We start from the raw sequence: 19,629 nt of genomic DNA, 5'->3' as shown, positions 1-19,629 counted from the left end.
ACATGATTTTTCTTTTAATTTTTTAATTTTTTTAATAGCTAAAATGCAATTAAAAAAAACAACGGAACATTTTGATGTGTTAGAATTGATATTGAGGATATGAATTTGTAAAATTAATCAAGTATTTTTTTATATTCAGACCCAGAATCTGGAAATTTTAAACATTAATATGTTTAAAGGAGAGTGAAGTGCGAGTTGATTTCCCGAAAAAGAACGTTGTAAGCTAACAACAAAAATCAGCTTTTAACTGTCGATCGGGGAAAATGTGCATGGATTTGTTTTCAATTATTTGGGGGAAATGAACTTGTAAAACTTGCTTTGTCACGGTCAGTTATGGCGCTAATTACTGTTAAAATGGCATCAATTCCCTTGAATTTATTTTGTTTATTGAATAGTAAGAGACCAACATATTTATCACTTTAAGGGAGCATAACTATGCAGGCCGGAAAATCGAGCGTTTGCCAAAAGGAAACATATTTTTATCCACCTTTTTCCCCATCGGTTGCTAAAAGCTGATTTTAAATATTTTTTTAGGGATAGTCCTAGGCAAGTACCCCTGCCCGCGATTCCGCCGCCCCTTTTTTATTTCATATTAGTACTAACTTCGTACTAATATGAAATAAACAAGGGGCGGCGGAATCACGGGCAGGGGTACTTGCCTCAAAAGTCGCTGATACAATACAATGGGCCGATACAAATAATTATTAAATAGTTGATTAAAAACTACTAATGATCATCAGTCATATCATCCACTCTAATACTTCCGGTTTTCATATTTTTTTCTCTCTTTCTTTATTTGGGAGGGGGCGGTGAGGCGATTATATACTTTTCAAAACTCACACTTTACAGCTCCTTGAAAACTAATAATTCTTACATATTGAAAATAACGTTTCAAAATTGAGCACTTCCACTGGATTTTCAAGTAGGACACTCTTATTCCTCTACAAGACCGCGTAGGTCTGCATGATTTCCTCCCTCTCCCCTTTAATTTCTTCTATTTATCATCTTTTTTACCCATTCCAGATCGAAGTTGCAGCTCTCCGAGTAAATTGTTTTGACACATCCATAGAGGGCGGTAACACTGTGTGTTTTATCTTTACTCTGCATGCATTCATTCCGTGTGTACCGTACTAGTATGTTTTGTCAACAACTCGCTTTATATTTGTTCGACTAGCTCGTGATCGATCGTGACGTTCAAGCTTTACTTGTCCTACACACAAGTAATAATACTGCGTTAGACAAAATGGAGATAAAACATCTCTGTCTTCTTCTGATGTTCGTTAGTTCAGCTGTAGCTGTCAAAAATGGAATGAACAGGCCAATGGCAGGGGGTCTTTTCGACCCTCCTGACATGACTTCGGTTCCGCAAGAAGTTGTGGAGAATGCGCTGATGAAATTTGAAAGTGTGAGAGATCGTCTGGAATCGAGATATGGTTACAGTTTGACCAAACCTTCAGTGACGCAAGTAAAATCTCAGGTACCGTAGATACAACTGTTTCCCTATTTTGATTATGAAGTACATCAGTCCTAGCTCTTTTGGCTAACTGTTACAACAGGTTGCAGTTAAAAACTATAGTAAAAAATAATAGTATTAGTATGGCAAGACTTGGATATCTCTTCCACTAAAAATTTGAAAGTATAAATATCATATGTAAAGCCGCCTGGGTAATAAAGTCATATCTGAGTCTGACATACCGGTATATATCCGAGAGATTTAGGAAGGAAAAAATTTCAGTTAGGCCTACATAGTTATTATGATTATTATTACTAAATTATTATTATATTCACCGGCAGATCGATAAGGGGGATTCGTCCCCCCCCCCCCCCCCAGTCTTGAGAGGCTTGAGAAGCACAAACAAAATATTCAATGTAAATATATTCCCTTAATACACAAGTGTGCCCCCCCCTCCTTTGTCTTTGAAAGTTGCATCATATATTTTTAATTGGAGTATGTCGATTATATACAAGTCTATACAAGACTTTATGTGGAGCAAATTGCGATGCGATACCAGGAAAATTATTCCCTTTTAAATGCAGAAAATGGAAGTCTGTGATATTTTTCTATCTGCAGTCTTGTATTCATTATTTTACAGGTCGTGAGAGGCATGATGTACCATGTTACACTCATCGCTGGATCAATAAGAAGCTCAAAGGACTTCAGCTCTGTCCGATCAGCCGCTGGGAAGGTTAGTAAACATAGACACTGTACATAGGTATAATTGGATTATTGTCCACCAAATTAGCAGGGTCCTGGGAATGATTTTCTGACAGGAGTTCTTGTAATGACTGGCAAATCCAGAATTTTCCAGGAAAGAGTTGGGGCATTTTTTGTTCAGAGAAATTTGACAGGAAAAAAAGTCTTGAATCCAATACGAGGGTGATTTTTTAGGAAATAACTTTTTTTTAAAATGAATGTCATTAAGATGATTATTGTGAGCTTACTTTAGGAGTAATAAATTGCATTGCAAAACAAAAAGCAAGCCAAAAAGGGAGTTGACCAGCTTTTGGGTATGAATTGTGTAAAACAGTATGTTCCTAATACAAGCAATGGTTGGTTTGAAGTAAATAGTATTTAGGTGTTCCTGAGTGAAAATGATAAAATATCAGAATGATGCCAAATATGAATGCACAAAACCAGAATATCAACAACATTTCTGAGATGACAGATTTAAGATAAGAGATCATCATGAATGGTGATCAATGACAGTTTCAATGACCCTAGAAGACTCTACATCAAGAGTCTGTCCTCTTGAGCTATTCATTTTGGTTTTGGTAGGAGATAAGAGATAATTACTATGTACAGGGCTTGAACCCTTGAATTAAAGGCCATCAAATGCCATGGTTATGGATGCCCTGTTGACCAGCCTAGATGACCTTGTCATTTGCCACGAGGTTAGTTACGTATTTTCCCATTTATGTTGTATATTGAAGTGTTTCCATGAAAAAGTGGCATTATCCTAAACATATATAAAAAAAAAAAACATTATGGTCCGTATATGATTAAATTGTATTATCAGCACCCCTGTGTTTATACAATGTAGATGATGCCTCTTTTCTTGTAAAAGCTATTACTTTTTTTTTTAATTCTTGAAATGTAGGATTTCATCCAGTGTACCGTCAGAGTTTGGAGCCAGCCTATGATGAATTCTGAGAGGCGCCTATCTGTCGAAGCCCAAGAACTCAGTATCACAGATGATTGTCAAGCAGCAGATATGACAGTAAGTGGATATAATCATAACCAATATAGGTTCTTTGTTGTGAATTTGAAAGAAGAATATTTTTATATTTCAACAGACAGGGATTACTCTACAGGCTAAGTAGCAGACTTGCAAACTGTCAGATTGTATTGTAATTCTGGTGATTAGCTGCTTGTATGTAGAAAATGCTTGGTTTTGATGAATACCAGGGGGCCGTTTCATAAAGCTGTTCGTAAGTTAAGAGCGACTTTAAGAACGACTGGTGAACCTTTTATACGCGCTAAACCATCACCAATGAATATACCATTTGCCACTAGAAAGGATCACCAGTCGTTCTTAAAGTCGCTCTTAACTTACGAACAGCTTTATGAAACACCCACCTGATATATTTGCCAAAATATATGTATTCATATGTAAAAACCCAAACCGCATTACTTCCATTAAAGAGGCTCAATGAACACGCATCAAACACACATATAGCCATATTACACGATAATTGCATTGGCAGTGTTGAAGAGGAGTTTACATGTACACTGTACATATATTTAGCTCGTCGTCTTTCCTGAATTTAATGTTTTTAGTAGATATTTTTCAAGATATGGGCCCTGTTTCATAAAGACCTGTTACGATATAAAAAATACACAATTTCTAAATCAAGTTTATCACTAGCTAGTCAGATAGAATGATTTCAGTAGCTATAAACTGTTATTACAAATTCATTATTACAACTTTGATGAAACAGGCTTGTGATTTTAGTATTTTATCGTTCATTATATTTGATATGGTATTTGATTTCTGATTGAGACTACATGTCTCGGCAGGTATATTACTAGTAATCTGATACTTGACTCTTTGAAAATCCCAAATTAAGTTCTCTTTAGAGACAAATGCTGAAGAAATATTGTCTTTATTGTCTCTCATATGTAGAAATACATGGATGCATATCGTGATCAGTTTGATGAGTTTCTGATGAAATTCAAGAGAGGATACAGAAAGAATGATGGCACAAATGGTAAGAAGTTTTCAAACATATTCTACAAAAAAAGTATAAGAGATAGAGAGAGGGGGGGGGTGGATAAATGTTAGGAAGAGTGAGAAAAGACAAGAGAAGTACTTTGAAGGTGAGTTACTTTATTTTGTGAGAATGAAATCAGGACGGATGGACAGAAACCTATGGTTGGTGGAGACATGGAAATATTGATATTGAATTTTATTTTGAATCAGAGAGAATAGTAAAAAAGTTCATGGTTGTGATGTAAATGTTCGTGTATAACACGTTCCCGTCGTAGTAGTAGAAGCAGCCAAATTTTTAATAGAAATATTAGTAGTAGTAGTAGTAGTAGTAGAAGTAGAAGTAGTTGTAGTACTACATCTACAAATAGCCTATTACTGGTATTATTACTACTACTTCTACCACAACTGCTGCTGCTGCTGCTGCTACTACTACTACTACTACTACTACTACTACTACTACTACTACTACTACTACTACTGCTACAACAACAACTACTAGTACTACTTGTCTTGTACTACTACTACTACTACCACTACTACTACTACTGCTACTACTTCTACTTCTACTTTTACTGCTACTACTACTGCTACTACTACTATAGGGGGATGGGGTTGGATAAATGTTAGGAAGAGTGAGAAAAGACAAGAGAAGTACTTTGAAGGTGAGTTACTTTATTTTGTGAGAATGAAATCAGGACGGATGGACGGATGTTCCAGTATTTCACGTTCCTGTAGTAGTAGAAGCAGCAGTAGTTTTAATAGAAGTAGTAGTACTACATCTCGTACTAATACTGCTACACTACTACTACTACTACTTCTACTACTACTACTTCTACTACTACTACTGCTGCTGCTGCTGCTGCTGCTGCTGCTGCTGCTGCTGCTGCTGCTGCTGCTGCTGCTACTACTACTACTACAATTACTACTTCTACTTTTACTGGTATAGTAGAAGTCACAGTTGTAGTAGCAGCTGCAGCAGTTGCTGTCATAGTAGTAGTTGTGACAGTAGTGATTGATGATTTTGTGGCACCACACAGGTACTTCTAATATCTGTAGAAGTATGAGAAGTAGTAGTAGTATAAGGAGTTAAAGTAAAATGACTAATATGATAATTTTACTAGCCATGCGTTGTCAGATTAACATGTCTTGCGTTTCATTCTTCTCCATCTTTACAGAATATGAAAACCGCTTCTCAGTGTTTGTTCAGAATATGTTGACTGTGGAGATGCTGAATCAGTTTGAGAAAGGAACAGCAAAGTATGGTCCTACTAAGTTTGCTGATATGACAGGTGAGAATCCTGATGATTGAAATGTTAGATAGGAATGTTGTTGATTAGCCTCATATTAATGCTCTGGGGCGGTATTCTGAAAACCGTGTTAGCACAAAAACGGTGTTAGCTAACATGATTGGTATCCTGAAAATCGTGTTAGCATGAAAAACACGTGGACCAAGTGGTAACACTGCGCAGGTCATGAAATACGCAGTGCGCAACGTGCAACCCCCATACGCTGTGTTAGGGAGGAAGATCACACGAAATTTGGTATTCTGAAAATGGTGTTAGCAAAAATTTTGTTCAAAGATAACACGAACATTTAACACTGCCCTAAGGAGAGGTTAAGTTGGGGAAGACGATGGCTGCACTTTTTCTAGCAGACGGAAATGTCGATAACAACATAGACCGGCATATAGCTATCGTCTGGCAGAACTACTAGTAATTCTTATTATTCCAACTTTGTTTTCTCTCTACCTTTCTTTCCACTAACAATGATTAAACGTCAATTTCTTTGTCTGGAACTAACTGTGAGAGTACCCTTCAAATGCATCCTTAATTTGGATTATTACAAAAAATCATTATCATATATGCTCATATGTTTACTTTTTGCCATATCGTTAAAAATTAAAGACAAAAAGGAGGGAAATAAAATTGAAAAAGTCTTTTAAAAAAGCAGTAACAGCAATTCAAAATCTCTCCCACCAATTTGATAATATCTCTATGTCTAGTTAAATGTTTCTTAAAGTGCATGCTTCTTAAATTTTGCATTGCACATCTATTTTTCAAGTTTTCAAAAATATTTGGGGGCAAATAGATATGTTTTCTCCCATATTTTCATGGGGTATAATCTGCCACCATCGATCGAGGTCTCTTTATTCTGTTATAATTTCGTACTATCTGAAATATTCCATTCTTAATTGCCACAATCACCCAGCTCCCCTACGAGCTAGATTACTTTTATTTAGCTGTTATGCGCTTACAAAATGATGTCACAATGCAGCTTGCTTCGTGTCACCGCGCGTACAATGATTTTTCCCCTAAAAATTTTGCGCGATCTTTTCTTTAACAGCGCATTTGATTGGATTAAATAGATGCAGAGTGGGAGGAGCTGAAGATAACACGAAATGAGATAACACGCAGATAACACGGTTTTCAGAATACCGATTTGGGGGGTATGTTAGGGGCGTGTTAAATCAGAGAGATAACACGATATTTAACACGAAAGTTAACACGATTTTCAGAATACCGCCCCTGGTCACCACCAACTAAACGACTCTAAACTGACAGATGAAGTGGCATTCGGAATAACGTAAATAGCTTTTATCAGTCTGGAATCGGTTTCATCGGTGTGAATGTAGTACCTGGCTTTAATTCCATCCTTGCTCAAAGCGTGTGTGTGTGGGGGGGGGTAGGGGGATTTAAAAGATGTGTTGAAATTTCTACATGTGTTATTGCGTTACTTGATTATAAAGCACTATTAGCACCATTTCCAGATGTAGTCATCATGTCATAGCAAAATGTATTATTTACAAGATAGTAACATCTTTTTTTTTAATGAAAATGCTTATTCTAAATTTTCAAAATTAGCATTTGTAAGTAAGAAAAGAAAAAAAAGGCAACATATATGTTGAGCCTCATATTTGTCTGTTCATATTTCTTCACAGAGTCATAACTTGTAACTAACAGCCTTTCATATACTACATTTCCCGCCTTTGGCCCCAAGAGATAAACATTCTGCAATGTGCCTACAATGTATATTTTCACAGTTGTGTTATACACTTTACATGTACTTTTTGGAACATCAATGTGACCCAGTACTCAATGATGCTCACTACTATTCAGATAGAGACTAAATATTGTATATTTACCTGAACTCTTATATATGTAATTTGACAACAAAAACAAAATGTTAATTGATGACTATGTTTAGTTGGGGGGTTAAATTTTGGGGGTGTACTTTTTAATTTAGATGATGAGTTTGGATATGATTTCATGTTTAATTGACAGGATATTCAGCAATTTTAGTTTGCTTTAAGAAAGCCTGTATTGACAGTTGATATGTAGGTAAATATCTATTCCAAAAATAAAAATTGGTTTTAAATACATCTGAAGTACTTATGGCTGGCATGGACAAGATGAAAACATTATGTAGGTGTACTTGTTATTTGAGAAGTATGACATCATGTTATCTCCTCAGTTTCGTATCCCTGTTCATAATTGTTGATTGTATTAAAGTAATGATAGGAAAGTGAAACTGTTTATAAGTGGTTATTGTGACATGTTATAGTATCAAAATACTAAGAAAATAATATATGTCAGTGAAGGTGATTGGCAAACTATCACTTTCAAAGCAAGTTTGGATTAAGCTTCCTTTTCACAGCAAAGGTGAGACAGATACATAGATTGTACCTCTCGCCAAGGAAGTAATAGTTTGTCTCTTCACCTGAGTTCAATAGGTCATTTTATATTCCACATCTTGAAACCAATTAGTACATAGGAAAAAAAGGATATCTCTACAAGAAAGAATTTTGGTTTAAAAAAAATCTGATTTTCTAAAAAAAAAGCACTTGAGTTGTTTCTCTTTTTTGTATCGCTAATGCATAGGTACATGTAAATAGCCTACACATCTTGATTCAGTCAGTGATTATGATGTCACTATGAAATTTTACAGTCACTGCATGTGAAGGATAAGATATGGGGAAAGATCAGGGCTAAAGAGGGGCCATTCCTTTTTTTGTCTTTGTTTACATCCATGTAAACTACCCATGCATCTTAAACTTGCTGAGATAAAGGTAGTTGTGATGTTATTTAAAAAAAATTCCTTTTGCCAATGCAGAGGATGAGTTCTAAAAGACCCAGTCAGGCGCTTTGAAGACTACTGATATTTACCAAGCAGGCAGCCATCCCTCAGGCTCCAGTGCCCCTAAAGTATGACTGGAGGACCCGTGGTGGGGTCGCTCCAGTCAAGAACCAATCATTTTTTTATACTACGTAAATGAAATTTAATCAACTTTTGCCAATACAGAGGTCGAGTTCCGCAATATCCAGTCCGGCCATCTGAAGACCACTGGGATCACCAAGCAGGCAGCCATTCCTCAGGGTCCAGTACCCCAGGAGTATGACTGGAGAGACCATGGTGCGGTCACTCCGGTCAAGAACCAAGGCCAGTGTGGATCCTGCTGGGCATTCTCTGCTATTGGTAACATTGAAGGACAGTGGCAGATCAAGAAAGGACAGCTGATATCATTGTCAGAGCAAGGTGAGGGACACAGTAGAATTCTTTGGCCTGTATTCTGAAGTCAGGTTTAACTTAGACCATGGTCTAACTTTGTGCTAAAATTATGGGAAGCCATGAGTGTCAAATTTTTTATTAAATTGAATGTTTCTTATGATTACTGTGCTCTTTCCTGCTTCATCGATAGTGAAGACAATCATCCATTTATACTTCCTAGACATTTATGAATGATTTGAGAGCCAAATGAGCTGAAATATGATATCTCTATACCGTCATTGATTTATGTAACAATTGGCTATCCATACTTAAACCACAACTTTAAACCTGAGTTTAAGTTAAACCCGACTTCAGAATACGGGCATTAGAGGCCCTGTATCATAACACTTAGCAATTGATCATGGGGATGATTATTTTCATTTGATTGCATTGATTATGAATAAGATCATTCATAAAAAAATCATCTCCACAATCAATTGCTCCCCTTAATGTTACAGGGCACGGAGCATTCAGGGTTCCCAGCCCATCAGGGAAATTAGGGAAAATTATTTTACTTTTTTCCAGTCAATGAAAAATCAGAGAATTTGATTAAAAATTCCTCAAATCAGGGGAAAATGCCTCAAACGAGGGAAACAATCAGGGAATTTTTAACGGTAGTAGGTCAGATTCAATTATATTTTGTTACATATCAAAACAACATCCATTGACTCACTGGTTATGGTGTTACTAATTTGTTTTACATTATTGTTTTTATACTGAAAATACATGTAATTCACTGCAACAACTTAGAAACATGCGAAACTGGGAATGGGTTTAAATTATTATCAGGGAATTTTTAAACTTCATCAGGGACAAATCAGGGAATTTTTAAACTTCATCAGGGAAAAATCAGGGAATTTTTAAACTTCATCAGGGAATTTTGGTTTCTTGAAAAGCTGGGAACCCTGGCATTTCACGAAACAAAAGTAGTCAATGATTTTCACTGACAATTTTTCTCTTAGCTAATGAGGTACATTTTTAATAAATGTACTGGCCTGTCTCAATAAAGATCTTCCAACTGTATTTGAATCTGATGAAAACATCTGAATGTTCATTGTAATGTTTTGTCTAATTTCCAGTTAGGCTATATACATATTTCATCCAATACTCACTTTGTCTTCCACACTTATATGATTAGACAAATTCTTTATGAATCAAATTTTCATTGGATTAATAAGAATATGGCTAAGTGTGTACGAGAGCAAGAGTAATATAGACCAAACGGCAATAAGACCAAATTAGTAGTAGACCAGGGCCCCGTCTTACAAAGAGTTACGATTGATCCGATCAATCGTAACTCTATGGAAATCCATCAGTGTCATAATTTTTTCTACAGGAAATTTGCAAAATGTCCTTCGTGAAAAAAGGAGATCACACCAAACTGTCATGAAATTGATGAATTTATGGATATACATTCATATCTAGAATTTTCAATGAATAAACATGCATTTTATATGTTGACTTTGCCCGCTTTCCATAGTTGCGATTGATCGGATCAATCGTAACTCTTTGTAAGACGGGGCCCTGATGAGTTCAGCCCATGTGATGTAAGACTGTCTGAGGAGTAGACTAGCTGCTTGTAGACCGAGTAAGTTTAAACCAATGCAACTACTTTGTGCGGACATCATCATGCATATATATCTTTTGTATGTTTTTAATCTCAATATTTATTTTCAGAACTTGTTGATTGTGACAAGGTTGATTTAGGATGTGAAGGAGGGGAGATGAGAGATGCTTATGAAGCTCTCATCAAACTAGGTATGTATTTTTATGAACAACTTTTACAAATTCATGATTTATTGTTTGTCAGATTTTGTTTCAACTTTTGCTTATGTGCTTCTTTGATATTTTCCTCTGTTTAAAAGAACTTTCTCACTGTAATAAATATATATATATATACATGTATATGGGCAAATGCTGCCCTCTATTTTTGTACAGTATTCCAATGGGAAACACCCGGAAGGGGGCAACATTGCAAATATCTACTACTTTGGTCTTGGATTGAAAGTAATGCGCAGAATATAAGTTTTCATTTCGCTGCTGAAATCCCATATATAATGTTTAATACTTGTTGGTTTTATCTTAATGTGGAAATTTGAAATAAATCAGAATGAAATAGAAAGCCATATTTTTGGAGTTTATTTAATCTATATAACCTGTGAATTTCTCATGTGATGAACCACATGCAAAGTTTGCTTTTGAGGATTTTAATTTTGTATAAAATTTCAAATTGTGTTTTTGTCTTCATTAGGAGGAGTTATGAAAGAAGAAGCATACCCATACCGTGGAGAAAATGAGAAATGCAAGTTCAATGTGTCGAAAGTTGACGTGAAGATTAACGGCTATGTGAATATCTCCAAGAATGAAACAGGTCAGCAAATAATTTGAAGTAATTCACCTGGGCCGGTATTCAATTTGATACCTAAGCCATGATTTTCAGTGTTTTACTCAGTATTCTGCTTAAGTATAATATTTATCTAGTTTTACTATTCCATTGCCTTTTTTGGCTATAAAAGTATTATATGCAGTTTACAAATGCACATGTGCGCAGTCATACATCTTGCGCACAGCTGGACAGAGTTATGTGGTCTAGAAGTTAGAGCTTTTGACTCATATTTGTGAGGTTGTGAGTTTGTATCACTCCTTGGCCATTGTATCCACTTTAATGAAAAGACCATCTTGTAATTTCTGTCATCTTTAAAGGACAAGTCCACCCCAACAAAAAGTTGATTTGAATAGAAAGAGAAAAATCCAACAAGCATAAGACTGAAACTTTTCATCAAAATCGGATGTAAAATAAGAAAGTTATGACATTTTAAAGTTTCGCTTAATTTCACAAAACAGTTATATGTACATCCTGGTCAGTATGCAAATGAAGAGACTGGTGACATCATCCACTCACTATTTCTTTTGTATTTTATTATATGTAATATTCTAATTTTCTCATTGTGAAGTGAAACAACAATTAATTCCTCCATTAACATTTGGAATTACCATTGTTTAATACCATATGGTTCAGTCAAGTTGGTCCTTGTCCATTGTCAAATCTGTAAAAAATGAAATATATAATTCAAACAATAAAAAACAAAAGAAATAATGAGTGAAGGACATCATCGTCTGTCTCACTTGCATGTCACTGAGTTGTGCATATAACTATTTCGTGAAAAATAAGCTAAACTTTAAAATGTCCTAACTTTTTAATTTACATCCGATTTTGATGAAATTTTCAGCGTCATGCTAGTTTGATTTTTCTTCATTTATGCAAATCAACATTTTTCTGGGGTGAACTTGACCTTTAAGGTTGGTAGAAGTCTGAACATTATTTCCTTCAAAATTTGTATTTTGCAGAGATGGCCGGATGGCTAGCAGCACATGGACCTATCTCCATTGGTATCAATGCCCTGATGATGCAGTTCTACTTTGGAGGAATCGCACATCCTTGGAAGATCTTCTGCAATCCCGATGACTTGGATCATGGTGTCCTCATTGTTGGATATGCTGTCAAAGGTAACACTACTTTTGCATTTCATGTGTACAATAAATGGAGTGTATTTTGAAGTCTTTTATCATTGCATGCTCTGCTCAGCTTATATTGCATTGTATATTGAATTGAATTGAATTGAATAACTTTAGTGTCCATAAAGGAAATTCTTTTTTCACTGGTTCACACACATGTAGATACAATGTAGGGAGTGGAAATTGTGTACTTTTAGGCAGGATTGAAATGAATCCAATGACCGGGGTAATGATATGCTGTAAGGCGCTTTGAGCCATTCTGGGAAAAGCGCTATATAAAAATTGGCTATTATTGTTATTATTATTATTAATGTAAATACACAGAACAAAACAAAAGATGATGAAAACATGTCAACATGAGGAAATAATTCCAACTCGGATATACATGGTTCACTCAAAAATTTACAATACACAAGTATTTGAAATACAAGTCAAGGTTAAAGTTGGGGTTTTTTTTTTTTTGGATAACCAGCAAAGAGTTGCAAGATGAAGAAAGGTATTTTTACCAGAAAGAAATACATTCTGATTTGATTTTGATTAAAAAGAAAGAAATTATAAAAATTGTTGATATGCTGGCATACCTGAGGGGAGAGCAGAAGGGCAGACCCCCCCCCCCCCGACAGGAAGTGATTCCTCAAAAAGCTGTTAGCACTGCAACTGGTAGCCTAGCATGGCCAGGGTAATATCGGAGTGCCTTGTGCATTTAACAAGGTGGATATGTGTGGTATACAATTTCTCCCCATATCATTATCATCATTTCAATGTTAGAAAAAAATATGACAAATGCTAGATTTTATGAGTTCATAACGCACCAATATTTTAATGTTTACAGATGGAGAACCTTATTGGATTGTCAAGAACAGCTGGGGAGAAGATTGGGGCGAAAAGGTGAGTTTTCTTTTAAGACTTTTACATGTCATTGATTCATCTTATGTCAAACTTAATGGAAAAGACAAGATATGGTGCGAGAAATAAATGTTTGTTGATCATTGCCTTTTATTAAATGGAAAAAAGTTAATTTTTAGAAATAGAAGAAAATACATTAAATTTTGGTGAAGGTTTTAAATAAATCCATCAAAGATTAAAAAAGGAATTAGAAATTTTAATGTTTCTATTTGTGCAGTCATATACAAGCAGCTTTCTATATAGCATGAATGAAAAAAAAAGTGAAATATGGTTTTTTTTCTCAAAAATTTGAAAATGTTTTTTATTGTACCATCAGTTTATCAACAAATCATTTCACATCCACTCCTGAAAGAAAAAAATGTTAGTCACATGATCCATTAAAAAATTGAGATTTTTACATATTATATTAAATTACATATTATATGGGGCAGGTGCTTGCACATGTGACATCACAAAGAAAAAACTTAAAATTATAATAACTTTCTTAATCTTTAATGGATTTTCCTCAAACCTTCACCAATATATTTAATTATTTTTTTCTGGTAGTTTGTCAGGATAAACTTTCCCTTTAAGCAGTTAGGAAAGACATTTGAAGTTTTCACCAACAAAGTACATTTAGAAATTTGTTGTATGCAATAACCATGGTAATAATAATAATGATATTCTATATAGCGCGCACACCGTCCAGAGACGCTCATGGCGCTAGGCCAGCAACAGTTCCTTTAGATAACAAATATTATATACACGTACATTACAAACAGCTACTTAGCTGAATATTATGCTGAAAGTGCTTTGAACCCATCAGAAAGAGTGCATTGTCAGAATAAGCTATTATTTTTATGTATAAATCTGGTGATATCTCTATAAACGGATATGAAGAAAAATTGGGGGGATGGGTTATCGGCCATCGCTATTATTCAGCAGTATACAAATAGCGAATAGGCATGAGTGCGATGGTGCAAGATTTCGCATGAGGTGAAAGAAAGATGCTCTATTCAACGAGGCGTGAGCCGAGTTGAATAGAGCGTTTCTTTCTTTCACCGAATGCGAAATCTCGCACCATTGCACGAATAAGAATATTCGCTATTTGTGTTGTACAACGCCTCGGAATTTAGCGAAAATATGAAAAAACAAAGAGTTTATCCCTATAGTAATCTATGAAAAGGGAGCAAAAATACCGAAAGCAGAAAGCAAAATCCCACAAGCGCACATAACCTTGGGCAGCCTTGCGCATTTAGCCAGCTGGCTTATACGCGTATTGTTCATTTTTATCGAGCGCGATGAATTAAATCGTATTGTGACGTCACCTCCTAAAGCCGTGCAACGGTACATTTTGGACGGTACATTTTGGATGGTACGTCTTTTGTGCAACGGTACGAATGTTTGACATTCAGCCTCCCATTTGCTCGCGTACAACAAGCTAAGTAGGCGTTGTACAATTAGGAATATTCCCTTGATATTGGCAGTTATCCCCAACAAAGTACATTTCAATATTCATTGTATGCAATAACCAAGGTGATATTGAACTATAAATTGCTTTGAACCAGTCCAGAAAATTGTGTTAGTGAAATTGGTATTGTTTTAGCAATAACCTGTGTTTTATCTATGACATATGAAATGATGGTGATTTTATCAAAAGGCGTTTATGTAGCACCATCTATCTAGGAATAATCTGGTTTGAGGCACAATATCATTATTACCTTGACTTAAGCTTAGTTAGAAAAATTGGTCCTTGGCATTCATTAGCTCAATCACTGTATCTTTTTTTGTATTGCGTTTAAAAAAGGAACCATTATTTTCTTATGAATAAATATCCCAAAACTTTGGTTTAATTTTTTTTTGTATATATATTGTATATATTTGTAAGCCAGGGATAAAGGATTTTTTTATGGACAATAAAGTTATTCTATTCTATTGTATTCCATTCTAATCCTATTGAGTTGTACGAATTTCCTTTTTGTGGCATCTATGAATGAGATTTTGTGTGCAAAAATATGTTAAATTTCCTCATACTTTGCTTTTAGTTGTATTCAGTACGTATTGTATGCTGATTAAAGTTCTTTCAATGATGATGAATAATGAACAGAATGACATGAAATTTCTCTAAAAAACACACAAATTTCCTTAAAATGAATTTGATTTCAGTTTTGTGTGATATCTGTCGACTGACTATAACTGTTTCTCTTTTTTCCTCTTTTTTTGTTGTTGTTACAGGGATATTATCTTGTTTACCGTGGCGACGGAACATGTGGGCTGAATCTGGATAATACCTCTTGCATTGTGGACTAGACCTCACTGGATATTGGAATTTCTATGATGTGAAATACATTCCTATCATGCACTTTTAGCTGTAAGACAATTGTAATGGTATAACTGAAAATCTTCAATAATGATTAAGTCTGTAAATTTGAACTTATTTATCCATGAATTACATGCTCAGGATATTTCACAATATGGCACTAAATCATGGGAGAGAAAATGGACCATTGGTAGTTGTCCTAGGGGGTGACTGTCCTGGAAGTAGTTGTCCTAGGGGTGATTGCCATGCAAGGCATACCATCTATCGGTTTGGAAGTGGTTTTGTTTGCATGACTGTAACATTGGTATCAAGTGCCACCATACAGACATATTGAATGTGAAGCTAATTTGTCTGAGACCAAACTTATCACAGAAGTGGCACCATTGAGATTGCTTGTTTCATTACCAACTTAGTTATATGCATTCAACATTTTCTATGAAATTGTAAATAAAGTAATTTATTTGATTTTTTTACTTAATAAGTATAGCTGTCAGTGGCACTGGAATGTTGTGATCAGGCAAAGATTATGGGTGGTAAGCAACTATGCGTTAACATTTCAACCCACAACACTTTGCATTGAAGCATTTTGGTGTAGAGTGGTTTTGACTGTCACCTTGTAATCAGAGGGTCATGTGTTCAAATCCCACTTTGGCCTACCATCTCTTGGGAAGGCATCAGCGAACACTTTGCCACTCTCCACCAAGGTGTTATGGGTCCCTGATAGGATGCTAAAGCCTATGTAGTGTGTGCGGCCTAGCAATTGGGTGATTTCAAGTCCGGTGTTGGCCTTGGTGTTGGTGTTAGAATTTGGATTGCTTCCCCTCGTCCCAAAACTTATTCAGATTTTGTAAAACTGATCCAGATCACATTATTGACATCTCAACAACTACTGAGTTATTTTCCGGGACCATCTTCATTTTATGTTTGGTGTTATAATCGTATAAAAATTGACCCAACACCAAAAGGTCAACACTGAACTTGAAATCACCCATTGTGTTTGGAAACTTTTGTTGGAATGCTCTCCAGGGAGTGGGGAAAGTGCATACATTGTATATGGGCAAGTCAGATCCAATGACTGGGGTTATAATATATCTGTAAAGCGCTTACAGACGTTGTTCTGATGTAAGAAGTGCTAATTTAAAAGCGGGTTATTATTTGTCTGAGCAGTACATTCTAGTGTCACTGTGGCAGTCTATACCACACTGATTCCATGTAGCAATAATTACCTTATGATACTACTGTCAAACCAGTGAATTTCGCATTTATTTAGAATTCCTACCAGTATGTATTTTATGACAATTGGTACTTCAGCTATTTAGAGGATGTGTAGTCCACTTCACTATGTTATACCTCTGTGTGATGTCAATCATAAATTCTAAATTTCTTTATCATAATGAAAATATGTAAGTAAAACCTCCAAGTTTGATGATTTTTTTAAGCCTGCTCATTTCTGGCAATCATAAAATTGAATTAAAAAGATTACACTTCTAGCATCAATTTGTCAAGCGATTTGTAATTAGTCAAAAAAAGTAATATAAATCATGCACAAAATTAGATGAAGATACTGTTAATGTACTGTAAAATACTATGCTATGCAAAAACTATTGAGGATGACATCTATACAATATATTTTAACTGTTAATAAATGATGGACTTTATATTTTCATAAGACACAGATGTATTATTGTGATGATAGTTCTTGATTTTTACAGTATAAATATGAAAAATATGAATCATGTTGTCAAGACATTGATGTATGCATTATTGTCATGATAATGCTGTTAATTTCATTTATATTTATTTTTATCATTGGAAAGTTGCAATTAGTGATATTAAAAAGAAGGTTTTAAAGTATATTCTCTAAATCAGAAAAGAATAGTTATGTATTAAATGAAATCTAAGAATATTTCCTTTTATTTGTTAGTTCATGCCTAGTTCTTCTGACAGTTTATTGGCAGAGAGAACACATACATTCATGATGTCATAAGTGCAATGTACACCATGCATGCAAGGGTATGGTAAGTCCTGTATGCCAAATATGTAAACATGCGTCTAGATTAACCTCTTGTCTGTAATCTTTAACATATCTTTTAATCCATGGTTTAGCACCTTTTATGAACCAAGGCTTTTTAAATTTGCATCTCGTTCGGTGAATTTCATGAAAAAGCTTCTTTCTGGCACAAATTACAACAATCATCTCGTCACTTCAGTACATTATTTGCATTATTCATATATATATATATATATAAATTGTAAACTATTGTCAATGCAACAGTGAGAAAGTACACCAAATTTATATCTTCATTATAGACATTCTTAAACTTTTCAACTTGCACTATGCTTAGCAAATCATTCTTACAGTTTGCCCCAATTGGCACGTATTCTGAACTTCAGTTGAACTTGGCATGTCTTCATGAATATTCATTAGGTGGGCTGTATTGTATTTTATTATATGAAATTAAGTTCATCCAAAATTTTTCTACCAAGAACTAAAACAATTGGATTGACAACTGATTAAGTGCATTAGATATTTATTGCCGCAACTTATTCCATGGAGACACATTATTAACACAGTTATGAAAAAAAGGAAACAATTATGATTTCATGTAATAACTTAAGAAAAAGGGAAAGTGGGGATGTGACATCAACCCACCCAATGAATATTCATGACAATGTTCATGTAACTGTTTTCACAAAATATTGATAAACTTTAAAATTCGATAACTTCGTTATTTTGTTAAAATTTTCAGCATTTTGCTCTGAATTTTAATCTTTAATTATGTAGATATGAAAATTTTCATCCCGGACCATCCCTTTACATCAAAACAATATCCCAGTATATTCAACAAAACAATATCCCAGTATATTGGAGAAACATAGATGCATTACAATGTAAACAAATGGATATTTTTGGCTCTACGTAATTTTAGCCCAGACTTTCATGTAGATCTTGTTAAACTGGGGTACAAAATACGGGTCAATGAGTACAAGTCAATAAGTTGATGATGTATTTAGATATTCAGTGCATTTTCTTCATATTTTGTCATAAGTATTTTTTAAATCTACATTGTGTATACATTTTCATAATCTTACCTCTGTCACCTCATTTTATGTTAGACTTGATTTTATTTTTATATGTTTTGTTGTTGTAATCAATGTCAGGGTTGCAAATATTTTGTTATTTTTATGGTGAAATTTCATATCACTGTTCACAAAATTTTTACTAATAAACCATCAATTTGTGATATCAGAAAGAGGTGTCTTCTAGTTTATGAACATGGCATTATGTTGAAAATAAAATCTTTGACAAACTTTTTTGATACATGTCAACCATTCAATATCATTTATCCCCTCTTCTAGCGATAAAAAAGGTCATATAGTCATTTAGATACAATAAAAAAGATTTGAATTCATTTAAGAAAAACAATGAAATCAGCAAACATTACACAAAATAAAGTTAATGACAAATTACTTGCCTAAAAATTCAGAGCGTATGAAATTGACCTGTTATTTGAAGAAAAAGTCCGCTTAGAAATTAACATTTGGAATTGTTTACTCGGGAGTAAGAATATGTAAAATGCTTGAAGAAATACATCATGACAAGATAGTAAAGTAGCTGACCTTGTCATAAAGGCATTCTTGAAGTTTTAAGTTGAAAAGGGAGCAACTGCAGGGTTCCCACAGTCATGGAAAATCCTGGAAAAATTTGTGGTCATGGAAAGTCAGGGAATTTGGAAAATTTGTGAAAAGTCATAGAATTGCATTTACCTCTTGGCTATGGCAGCTTTCCAGTTTGCTGTGTCTCGCAACTCTCATACTCTCATTATAATTGGTGTTTATGATTTCCATTTTCCCAGTTTTGTGACATCCCAAACCCTACATAACTCCTGGGACGTCACGGGAAGTCATGGAAAGCAGCAATTTAGTCATGCAAAAGTCATGGAATTCTGTTTTCAAATTTCTGTGGGAACCCTGAACTGGTCCTACCCATTTTACAACAGAAGTGCAGAACTAATTAATCAATTTATTGTCAACGAGTAGAATTTAATTATCACTGTATTCAACAATGAACAAATGATTATACATGCGTATGATATAATGAGGATATTTTTTTCCTAGTTAATAAGAATTTGTAGGTGGAAACAAAATATA

General features: G+C 34.6%; 1 protein-coding gene across 1 annotated transcript; it reads left to right on the top strand.

Annotated features, from left to right (window-relative positions):
* The first annotated feature begins 1,038 nt into the window (after positions 1-1,038).
* On the top strand, positions 1,039-18,792 carry LOC129264504 (cathepsin L-like). The gene is made up of 11 exons (XM_064102562.1): positions 1,039-1,477; positions 2,094-2,186; positions 3,099-3,218; positions 4,125-4,209; positions 5,387-5,500; positions 8,511-8,744; positions 10,434-10,514; positions 11,008-11,127; positions 12,105-12,263; positions 13,105-13,160; positions 15,393-18,792. Exons 1-11 carry the CDS (start codon positions 1,244-1,246, stop codon positions 15,465-15,467), a joined length of 1,371 nt encoding a protein of 456 aa, XP_063958632.1. The 5' UTR covers positions 1,039-1,243; the 3' UTR covers positions 15,468-18,792.
* The last annotated feature ends 837 nt before the right edge of the window (positions 18,793-19,629 follow it).

This window comes from Lytechinus pictus, chromosome 7 (assembly GCF_037042905.1).
Source record: "Lytechinus pictus isolate F3 Inbred chromosome 7, Lp3.0, whole genome shotgun sequence".
Taxonomy (NCBI): Eukaryota; Metazoa; Echinodermata; class Echinoidea; order Temnopleuroida; family Toxopneustidae; genus Lytechinus; species Lytechinus pictus.
The sequence above is the reverse complement of the archived record's forward strand: the minus strand, read 5'-3'. Positions and strand labels throughout refer to the sequence as shown.